This window comes from Varanus komodoensis, unplaced genomic scaffold (assembly GCF_004798865.1).
Source record: "Varanus komodoensis strain SLA01 unplaced genomic scaffold, ASM479886v1 scaffold32, whole genome shotgun sequence".
NCBI lineage: Eukaryota > Metazoa > Chordata > Lepidosauria > Squamata > Varanidae > Varanus > Varanus komodoensis.
Window position 1 is genome coordinate 12,585,517 of NW_025335798.1, and position 12,009 is coordinate 12,597,525.

General features: G+C 45.2%; 1 protein-coding gene across 1 annotated transcript in view; it reads left to right on the top strand.

The window, feature by feature from the left end:
- Positions 1-12,009, top strand: part of LOC123027347 (TGF-beta receptor type-2-like) — a 51,769-nt gene that overhangs the window by 35,709 nt on the left and 4,051 nt on the right. Inside the window, exons 4-7 of the mRNA XM_044438084.1 lie at positions 845-1,047; positions 5,996-6,807; positions 9,378-9,519; positions 10,863-10,990. Of these exons, the coding sequence (XP_044294019.1) occupies positions 845-1,047; positions 5,996-6,807; positions 9,378-9,519; positions 10,863-10,990 (1,285 nt within the window). The remainder of the gene's footprint in view (positions 1-844; positions 1,048-5,995; positions 6,808-9,377; positions 9,520-10,862; positions 10,991-12,009) is intronic.

The window sequence follows — 12,009 nt, forward strand, 5'->3', positions numbered from 1 at the left end:
ATCTCTCTCTCTCTCACACACACACACACACACACACACACACACACACACACACACACACAGAGAGCAGTGTTAGGATGTGTCACTACTAGCTTTACATCTTGGTCTCACCCCCACTTAAGTCACTGCTGATCCCTAGGCCCCATTTTTTAAATCACCGTGCAGTTCCTTGTGGGGTCAGTAAACCACAGAACCCCCTTTGATAGGGCTTTTGGTAGGAGCATCCTGTGCAAGAGAGCAATGCCTGCCTCCTTTTCCCCAGCTCCCCTTCAAGCTTCTTCTGGCTGTATACTCTCCTCCATAGCCTGTCTCTCCAAGGATCAGATTATTTGGTTGCTTGGAGCACCGAATTCGTCAAGCTGCTCTTCATTTGCCCCTCTGCTTTGCTCATCCCCCACTTCCCACAGCAGTCAAACCAGAGCATCCGCCTTCGTTTCTGATTGCTTTCCCTCAAATGAGTTCTTTTATATGTGATAAGCTCCTTTCCGCATCTGTTTGAGAACACACAGAAGCAGCAATGACAAAGATCATATCAGAGTGTGGTAAGAGTAAACACAGCTGCCAAGTAGCAGGACTTGCTTGGGTTCAACACACGACAATGGAAGCGCAGTCTCGTGGGAGACTGCAGCTGGGAGAGTATGTTCAGATTTGTCTTCACAAATGAATTCACACTGGGGAAGCTGAAAAGAGGCCCCTCCCCAACCTGGCTACTCCCCATAGCTAGCTGGGGCAAGATGGGTGTTGTTGCCCACCAGGTTTGCTGGGGAAGACTGCAGGAGGTCACGTTGGATTTGTACTGATTTGCCTTTGCAATGGCCAATTTGTCTCATGTTGCACATTGCAGGAAACAAGACAATCAGAGTGTTCGGGTGAGCACGCTCTGTCACAATCCACATTTCCCTGTGGAAAATGTCATGGTTCTCAAATATAACACATCACGGTGCGTCATGGTCCGTCAGCACAACGAGGATGGGATATTTTACATCTGTGGCTGTGTCAATGAGCAGGAATGCAATGACAGACTTATATTTGAAAATCATACCAACGGTGAGTCTTCTTAATGGTTGGTGTCATACCTGTGCAGGTTTCCATACTTTTCAGTCTTCGGTGCCCAGACGTGTATATCTTGCTTTGAAAAGAAATTTGTGTTCACACAAACTCTCACATCTCATCCCACCTTTCTGGGGCAAATGTGAACATCTAGCAAATAACATACAGCTGGCTTTAAGAACTATTCCCCCATTCCTTTCCCTCAGTTATTTCACAAAGTTCTTATAAAAGACCCAAAACTTAACTCCTGGTTCCTCCAGTGAAAATATATCAAGTTCCAAGACAAGAAAAACCTTTTATCCACCTGAGACCTTGCAGGGAACTGGCTGCTGGAGTTGATCAGGGGTAGGCAGGTGGTAGATCAGTCCAGATTTAATTGCCAGTCTCAGATATTTGAAGTAGCTCAGACAGAATTTCTGATTCCCAGTTATTTGTGATCAGGACTGGAATATAACATAGAAGGACTGTGACTTTAACTCTAGTATTTCTGGCTCAGGTTGGTCCAATTCAGATGGCAAGACTTTTGCTCTTGGATCTCGTTGGTGGATCTCAAGATTCTAGTAAAAAAAAAATCCCACCCGTGCAGCAGACAATACTGTGCCTGATGGAGATGGTATGACTCCCTAAGTGTATTTTCAAACAAGCATGAATATTCATACTTATTCCTCTTCTTAGGCTTACAACTAGCCATAGCTTTCTGTATTAATCTCATCAGATTCTAACTTTGCAAGGAATTGGCTCTGTGTCCTGGTATAGCTTAAAAATAGGGATGGCAAACCCTCACCTTCTGAACATTCCACTGAAAGTTTCCCTGCCAGGCAAAATAATAAAATCAATAATAAATCAGCCTGGGTTGTGTGTGGGAAGAAACAACATGCAGGCATAGATGTCTGTCTCTGACCCTGCTCCCTAATTGAGGATCTGCTCGATTTAGGCTAAAAGGTACTGCAGGGATTTAAGCGGGTTTTCCTCTTTAAGGATGCAGTTGAAACTTGAAGCTTCAGTACCTCAGCTGAAAGGTAGTTTTTACCCTGCTCTTTGAGCATCCTACAGATTAATAATACTAATAGTAATAGTAATAGTAATAGTAATAATAATAATAAAGGCTTTAATACTAAAAGATGCAACACTGGCTTACATATAATCACAACCCAGAGTATAGTTTCAATATGGGTTGCTGAATGCTAGATTGCCATTACATGTGAATACAGGTCTATAGGTTAATTATGGGTTGTTAACCACATGTGACACAAGAAGAAAGCTCGTGGTTTGCTGATGGTTTTGAACTGTGAAGAGTTTTAATGAGGGTTTGTTATCATATGCAAACCCAGAACCATGGGTTGTTCAGGGATTGTTTTGCTAAGCTACAGAGGCAGTGAGCAAAAATGATCACACACACACACACACACAGGGTGGGGGAGAGGGGGAGAGTGAGAGCACCATTCTACATGCCAGTACCACAGTCCAAAGGGATTTGGGATGCAAGGACAGAATGTCCAGAAAGAGAGAATCAAACAGACCAGAACCTGGAAAAAAAACCCTGTACTTTATGCAATTGTCTGGCAGGCAAATCATAAGCAAACTCTGGATTGTTGTTATGTACATCCCAAGAAAATAGAACTGGGAGAGAAGAGGAAGAAATGCAAACGCAGACAGCAAACGCAGTTCTACAAGTAACTGTTCTATGTGGACTGGCTGGGACGGAAACAAGCAAGGTAGTTTGCTGGAAGACCATGGACGGAGAGCCCAATGTAACGGGTTTCTCAGCTGAGTCAGTGGAATTCTGCTGCAGCCCAAGTGAATCAACATATCATCACAGCACTGATAAAAAGACAGAAGCAGCAGGTTATGCAATCTGGCCTCATATGTTCTAACAACATTTAAGCAGCTTTAAAAACAAAATTGCCCCCATTAATCACTTTTCACTTCAGGACCTACAGCTGAATCATAACTTATGCTTACAAAAAGTTGACTAGCATGATTGAAAGGCTGTTTGTTTTAATTCGAACAGCTCTGATGTAGTACCACCGATCAACATTCCTGTTAGAACTCTTGAAGTCTAGTCAAGGGTAGCTCATCCCACTGATTTCAGTGGGTCTACCCTGAGTATTACTAAACCCCGGATCCATCCCAACATATTTGCAAAAAACATGGTATATAAATAAATGAACAATGACTAAGCAGAAGGTAGTAGTCGAGGTGGGTGCCTGAGACTTTGAGAGCTGCAGCCAGTCGGAATATAATCAAAAGCAAATCGTAGTCTGCTGATTCAGCATAAAGCAGCTTCCTAAGGACTCCAGGTGACAGCGCCAAATCATTTTGCTGATGGAGTGGAATCCTCTTTATAGAAACTCAGCTCCCAGATCATGAACATGGAAATCTGAGAGAACAGGGATGGAAAAAGCTGGTAACTCATTTGTTCCAGACCTTTGGAATATAAATGGCCCTAGTATAACTTTTTTCTAAGGGAAGAACACTACATAAGACAATAAAAATAAAATAAGTATTCAGACCAAAACACCTGCAGTCTGATAGCAAATTAAAACTGCCTGAAGTTAGCAGGGCTGTTAGCACTATGTTGGCCCTATTTAAGAGCCTGGAAAAATGCCCCCCCCCCCCCACCCTGCCACTTGCCTAGCCCCTAAATGTTAGTGACGAGAGCACCAAGCAGACCTTGCTGGACAGGACACCCCAAAGGCAAGAAGCCACTGGTGAAAATACTGTCTGGTTGCCCCCCCCCCACACACCTCTTCATCATCAGTGTGGGAGGTGGCAATTCAGTAGCTGTCTGTGTCCTCAGTCATGAAGGTTAAGCCCAACACACCGCACGCAGCTCAGAAACGTCCCGAGGGCCAATGGAATTGTTCCAGTTGAGAGACAATCTCTTTGTCCCACTGCAAAGATATACGTGTGGTTCCCTCCTGCTCATGGTGAAATTCAAATAAAAACTTATTGAGAGGGTTCTTGGCCAAATATAATAGCCAGGGAAGAGAAGCTGAGGAACTGTCCCTGAAGCACTGAATGACCTCAGTGGGTGCAGTCTACCATTGCGATACTGGAAAAAGAAACCCAGAGCACGTGGCTGTTTTCCTTGGCAGTTTCCAAACACCATTTGCCCCAGCTAACTTCTGCTAAACTGCGAATGTTTCTAAAATAGGCATGGAGTTCAAACCGCAAGATCAGCCTCAGATGATAGAATTTAAGTTCGTTTTGGAAAGTGTGAGGCCTGGCTGTCTCCTCCCACTACTCTAATGGATTTACCTGATGGGTATGACAACATCACTGAGCTGTGAAACTCAGTGGAAAGCAGAATATTTTCAGAGCATTTTTAAGGAGTGCTGCGGGTGAGCACTGAAGTAATAGCTGTGTACATAACTCCCAGGAGCCGCTTAAGTGTGTTTCCCCACACACACACGCTTTGCCTCTTGGTTGCAAAGTCATCAGTTTGTAGCAGTGGTTGTTCAAGGAGCCTGACGAAGGATCGGCAGGCAGTTGTTTTCTATGAAAGCAAATGCTGAAATGTAAAGAAAAGGAAATCATTGCCTCCAATTTCTCTGTATTTCCAAGTGCCAGAAATGAATTGGTCTTGCAAAAACCAAGGTCGGCTGTCACAAGGATTCTAGCAATATATTTCTGGGATAGGTATACTCTCAATATGGTATGGAGAAAGTATGGGGGAGGTTCAGGACAGATAAAGGGAAATGATTCTTCGCACTGTTGGATACCTAATTATGGAATTTGTTACCACGGTGTTTCGTGATGGCTACCAAGTGGAATGGCTTTGAAGGGGGATAAGCTCTGCTTTCCCCAAACTGGTGGCCTTCAGATGCTTTGGAATTTAGCTCCTAGCAGTCCTAGCCCACACTGTGAGTGATCAGGAATACGGGGAGTTGTCATCTAAAACACCTGAAGGTTGGATAAGGCTGGATTAGGCAAATTCATGAAGGATAAGGTTGTCAGTCGATATAAGCCATGATGGCTATATGCAGGGCCTTGCAGAAGTATTCAGCCTCCTGTGATTTTGTCACATTTGGTTATGATGCAACCTGGAACTGAAATGGATTGAATGGACACTGTTACCACTTGACGCACCCAAGATACTCAACACTGTAACGGTGCAAAATGTTTTCCCTGTGGTACAAAAATTAAATAAACAAAAGCAAACTGGCATTTGGTGGTTGTACAAGTACTCACCCCAAAGTCAACACTTTGAAGAAATGTGTTTGGCAACCATTAGAGCTGCAAGTCTTCTTGGGAAGTCCATCAGCTTTGCATATCTGGTTCCTGCAACCTTTGCCTATTCTTCCTGAAGAAACTATCCACCTGTGTCAGGTTGGATGGGTACCATCGCTAAACAGCAACTTTCAAGTCTTGCCACAGATTCTCAATCAGACTGAGGTGTGGATTTGACTTAGGCCTTTCTAGGACATTCAGGATCTAGCTTTTAAACCACTCCAGGGTTACTTGGGCTGTGTGCTTGGGGTCATTGTCCTGCTGGAAAGTGAACCTGCGCCCCAGCCCAGGTGACTTGCAGAACAAGGCACTGCGAGTCCAGTCATCTGCCAGGCCTACATTGTAGGTTGTTGAGCAACCCACCAACTTTCTATGGCTTATTTGAAGGATGACGTGTGAACCTGTCCCCTGTCACTTATTGCAGACAAGCAATGTAGCACTTGGTTAATGTGTGAGGAAGCTTAGCGCCTGCCAGGACCCACTAGCACACATTAGAATGCATGGTGGGGAAAATAATCACACTGCACACGAATGAAAGCAAACTAAGAAACACCACGGGTGAAAAATGTACAGCAATTTAGGAAATTGGTGGCCCATCTTGGGCCTGTGGTACAGAAGGCAAGACATTAGGTAGCTGTCACTGCAAAATGTTTGCATTAGCTAGTTTGGATGTGCACAAACGTTTTTCCCTCTTCCTTTTCTTTCACTATAGGCTATTCCATGTTACAAAGCAAGGAAATAATTCCTGTGGCAGCCATCAGCCTGTTACCTCCGCTGCTAGTCGCCATCGTGATAACAGTAATATTCTACCTCTGCCGAACCCATAAGCAGAGGAGGCGATCCAAGGAATGGGCCCAGAAACAAGCCCAGCGTCATGCCCTGTCTGAACCAAGCAGAGCCACCAGCTATGATGAGATCCTCTCCGTCAAGATAGACAGCCACTCTGCCATGAGCCCCGTCCATGCGAACAGCCTCAATCCTAACACTGAACTCTTGCCCATCGAACTGGACCAGCGAGTGGGGAAAGGGCAGTTTGCTGAGGTCTGGAAGGCAAAGCTGAAGCATGCCTCCACTGGCCAGTATGAGACAGTGGCCGTCAAGATCTTCCCTTGTGAGGATTATGCTTCCTGGAAGAATGAAAGCCAGATCCTCGCCGATACCAACCTTAAGCACGAGAGCATCCTCCAGTTCTTCACTGCAGAGGAGAGATACTCTGGCCTCCAGAAAGAGTACTGGCTTATCACAGCCTACCACAGTGAGGGAAATCTCAAGGATTTTTTGTCCAAGAATATTCTGAGCTGGAGGGACTTGCAAAATACCGCTGGCTCCCTCGTGAGTGGCGTGGCTCACTTACACAGTGACTACACCACCTGCGGCACTCCAAAGATCCCCATTGCCCACCGAGATATCAAAAGCACCAACATCTTAATGAAGAACAGACAGGAATGTGTACTTTGTGATTTTGGAATCGCCTTGAGGCTAGATCCATCCTTATCCGTGGAAGATTTTGCTAACAGTGGACAGGTGAGTGCTGTGGAACAAAACCAGAAAACATGCCGTTACGCTTGATGGAAAGTAGACGGGAGCTGTGAAGGGCCGTGTGGGCCACACACTTGACCCCACTCCAGAAACCACGCTGTTGACTTGAATGGGCACGAACGCACTTTAGTGCATTTGCACGTTTGTACAAGTGCACATTCATTCACATCTTTAGTGTTAGTGGAACAAAATTCTCTGAGAAAAATAAGATTCCATCAAGCAGGAGACACTGAGCCAAAACACTTGATAATCCATGGGACACATTTAACAGAATCAGTACATCACATTGTGTTACTACCTTCACCAGGAGGGTGGGCCTCAGACGGGGAGGGGAGTCTGTGAGAGTCTGGGCTGCAGCTTCGCTCCCCAAGCAAACTCCTCTTTCTTGATAAGCAAAACAACTTTTCTGACTACCAAGCGGTTTTGCCTGTACCTCTGCCTTGCCTGGCCTGGCCTACTTATCAGGTCATTGTTCCTCCCTGTTTCTCCCAAATTGTTCCTTTCTTGCCAGCAGACCTGTGCCCAATTCACGCTCCAAAACGTATAGATTGGAATGTAGGCGCACCGCAGATTTGGGATGGGACACAGGTCTGGTGGGAGCCAGTCCTGCTGCATGCACATTAGCGCAAGACGTCTGGATGCCTTTCAGGGTTAAGGCCATGAGTCCATTTTGCAATATAAGAAACAGTCCAGGGCACTACAATGGCAGCCATAGGTGGTGTGGCAAAGGGCAAGGGACATGCTCATAGGACTCAGCAGAAGGCAGAAGTGGGATCTGAGTCCCAGTGTGCTCAGCAACGCCTTTAAGGCCATGCCTTCCCAACAGAAAGTCCTTTCAGCAAACCCAGTTGCCAGTGAGAAACAGCCATGCAGAGGGACACAACCCTGGACATGCACATGGTGGGCATGTCGTGAGTGGAGCCAGCTGGGGCCAGGGGTCAGACTAGATGGCCCAGGAGACCCCTTCTGACTAGCTCTGTTTCTAACCATGTTAGCTGCCTTGAGTTCCTTGTGGAAAGGTTGGCAATAACACTAATGTAGACCGCCCCTCATGCAACTGGTATTCACCCCCCACAACCCAGTACTTACTACCTCAGTTGGAGCGGAACTTGGCCAATGGCGCCCCCATCTGGGCAGGGGGTGTCAGAGGCGTTGGCCGGCTCTGCTGCTTTGGGGCATTTGCTCAGGGAATAGAGTTTTCCTGGTGGGTCCTGCTGCTTGAGGACAGCAGTTCTGATAGCAAAGGAAAGTTGCTGCACCTTTCCAAGGTACTGCAAGCAGTGATCTACCAGATATTGCAGATTGTTTTCGTTGTTACATCTCAAATGGCAACTTTATACATTACTTCTTACAGTAATCCTTGTGTTTGCTCATACAGTAATGGCTTAGGATCACATTTGTTGTTGTTTCTGAATGACATATAGGCCTCTTACAGAACAATGCTGGGGAATCTGTGAAGCCTCCAGGTATGGCCAGACTTCAGTTCCTACAAGCCTCAGATAATATGGCCAGGGATGATTTAGCCCAACAACATCTCCCTGTGTTCCTATCAGCTGTTACAACCTTGTTGATAATTAAGACTCTCCTTTTCCGGGAGACATTTAATGTCTAATCTGGTTCTCTGATTATTAACTAGATGGCTGGCTCATGACTGCTTGTAATGTTTGACAACATTTCAGTACATTTATTGTTGCATTTATTGGTTTGGTTGTGTAGAGCTGATTTGGGCATTTTGTTGTATTGTGCCCTGAGGGCACATGGCAACAGTATATTTCAAATTGGAAAGCAGTATATTTCAGTTGAGCAGTATATTTCAAAAACAAGCAAACATCTGGACAATATACAGAAAACATCTGTATATTCTCCCTAGAATAGGGAGATCTGCACCCCTATTCTAGAGAGAATATACAGACATGTACCCCCCCCCCCCGCAATAAAATGCTGAGAGGTCTAGCTATGTAATCCATCCCTCTCTAGCTTTTTTGGATTTCATTCTTTCCTTGATATACTCTTTTCTACTATGGTGTGAAAAACAGCAGAAGGTGTGTGTGTGTGCTGCGCACAGGAAGGATTATGCGAACTTAGCTGAGTAGAAAACTACCCACAGAAGAGTTGAGCAATCTCCACATGCCCACAGTTGCTCAAGGTTCTTTTAGTTAAAGCAAAATAAGACGAAAAGTTGTATCCAATTATTTTTCATATTTAATTTTGTTCTTAGTTTTCTTAACTCACACTCCAAAGTATTGTTTTTCAGTTCAAAATTGATAGGTGGGATCTGTTTGTGGGGGAAAAACAATAGCAAAGGTTTAACTCACAATATAAAGTCTATCGTATCCTTGGACAAAACTGGAAGGTAAAAGGATGGAGCAGTTCCATATACTATGAATAGGCTGTAAAAATCCGCTGTGTTCAAAGCCTATGATAGAGCATTTTGTAGTTAAAAGATTCTCGTGTATCAGATTTTACAATGTGCATTGCAGCCTCCTTTTAACTGGGAAGCAACATGGCTTTCTCTTTCACACACACCTTCCAATTTCTACTCCATTTTTGGTCAGGTTGGGACTGCCAGATATATGGCTCCTGAAGTCTTGGAATCCAGAGTGAATCTTGAAGATCTGGAGTCTTTCAAACAAATGGATGTCTATTCCATGGCTCTGGTTTTATGGGAGATAGCCTCTAGGTGTGACGCTATAGGAGGTAAGACACTTTATCAGCAGCATCTGTCTTCCAAGTCTTGCTTCCTTACAGGCCCATGAGGCTGGTGGTTCTCCAGATATTAATTACAATTCCCATCATCCCTGACCATTGGGCATGTTGGTTCAATGACATCAAGGACAAAGGCTTTCCACCTCTGCCGTATGGGCAGTGTAAGTCTGGCAATGTAATCCCAGCCCTTCACATCACCCAAGCAAGGTTTTTGTCAGTCCTTCAATCAGTTGACAAGAAGGCAAAATTCCATAACCTCCCGAGGGGCCTGAATTGGGATGATCTTTTCTCAGTGCAGAGAGCACTCCGCTCTACACAGTGCTGTAACATCTCCTGGCACAGGCCTGTGTTGCTCACTCTCTCCCCAGCCCCCCAGTCCCTGGTGTGGCACACCATTGGGCCTAGCTACACAAGTTGCAGTTTGCTTCTTGGTTTGTCCCTCACCACAGCTAATTCACTGATGGTTCCTACATTTGCCTTTCCACTCCACCTTACTATAGTGGAACTGCAGATCTCCTAACTCTACCTGTCGCCCCTTCTTTGGTAGCCCAGATCAAAGCAGCTAATCTACCGCTAAGCAAACAAGAGGACACAGCTGGATAGCTGCTGGTGGAGCTACTGCAAAGAGAAAGAGTGACTGGGTTAGTAGGTAACATACTACTAACAAGGTTCCATTTGGATGCCAGGAAGCACTTCCCGACAGTTAGGACCCCGAGGGTGTGGAATGGGCTTCCATGGGAGGTTTTTGAGGCCCCATCGGTGCGGGTGTTCAAGGATAGGCTGGACGTCCACATGGTGGGCATGTCATGAGCGGAGCCGGCTGGTGCCGGAGGTCAGACCAGATGGCCCGGGAGGCCCCTTCTGACTCGCTCTGTTTTCTATGTCTCTATACTAAACCTGGATTGTTTCCCACAGCATGGCTTCTTTGAGGGCAACAAACCACCTTGACAAAGCATAGGTTGTTCTAGTCCAATTGATTGTTCTGTTGTTCCAACTCAGGTGACTGAGCCCACTGTGGTTACTCAGAATCTGCTACTGAGCAGATTAGTTACAAGTGATTAACCCAAAGTACAGAAGTGATGAGAATTAGCAGCCTCTGCTGTGTCCTACAGGAAGACCTGTTATGCATCATTCTGACTGTGTGGCTTTTTTCCACAACTGTTTATCAGCTGGGCCTTTCACTCATTTCACCACTTAGACTTCATCAAGAAGTCAGCTGCTTCCTGTGAATGCACTTGGTGGCATCTTAGCTCTACCCTAGCAGGCATGTAGAAATGGTACCCATATTTAAGCTGGTTTTGTATCTGATCCATACCAACACTGCTTTGCTACAGAGGTCAAGAGCCATGAGCTACCATTTGGATCCAAGGTCCGGGAGCAACCCTGCATGGAGGTAATGAGAGACATTGTACTGCATGGTCGAGGACGTCCAGAGATACCGAGCAGCTGGCTGGTGCATCAGGTAAATGATAAAGGTAGACAGAGAGAGAGGGGATGTCTGCATTGCAGGTTACCACAGGTGGCAGGAACCCAAGAGCAGCACTTCTCTCAGGTCAGTATCTCAAAGGTTCTTTACTTTGATACTTTAATACTGCCCCAGGCCCCCTCCCACTCCTCCCTGGTTTGCCTCCACCTGCTTCCACCAGCCCATCTGCTCACAGATCCTTTCCATGGGCTTTGAAGAGATCACACTTTTGGGGTAGGTAAGTGAAAACTACTTAGCCTGCTCTGAAGTTATACTGTTAGAAATAGCTACTGAAGTAAGTATCAGCTACCTTTTGTCCATGGAGAATCACAGTGAATAAAAGATTACACACAGGGCAGACTAGCACTGTACTTCACTATTTCTCTGAGAACAATGAAGTATCATTTAGCACAAAAACTATCAGATGGATAGTATAGTTGGCTGTGGGCATTGCAAGGATATACAGTGGTACCTTGGCTCACAAACTTAATCCGTTCCAGGACTCTGGTCATGACCCAAATTGGTCGTGAGCCAAGTCAAATTTCCCCATAAGGTGCAATGTAAATAAGGTTAATCCGTTCTGTAACTATTCTTTTTTAATCAGAAAAATGTGAAGCAAAGTGACAAAGAACAACAAGATTGCGACCATCTCCCCCCCACCCCCATGCCCAGCATGATTGCGGCCATCTCCCCACTTGGGGGTGGGAAGATGGCCATGATCGCGGTCGCCACCCAATGTGGAGTTCACAACCTGAGTGAACATTTTTATGAAATTTTTGTTCCTAACCCGATTTGGTCATGAATTGAGGCGTTCGTGAACCGAGGTACCACTGTATATATATCCTAAAGGTTTCAGATTTTTATTCACTATTCCTAAGAGTCCAAGTTATATACAGAGTATATTTGCATCACCCCCACTCAATGAGTAGTTCAAGTAGAATAATAAAAATACAAACATTAGTATACATAAAAGTATAAAAATATAAAAGACTAAAGCATATTTTAAACCCAGGGAA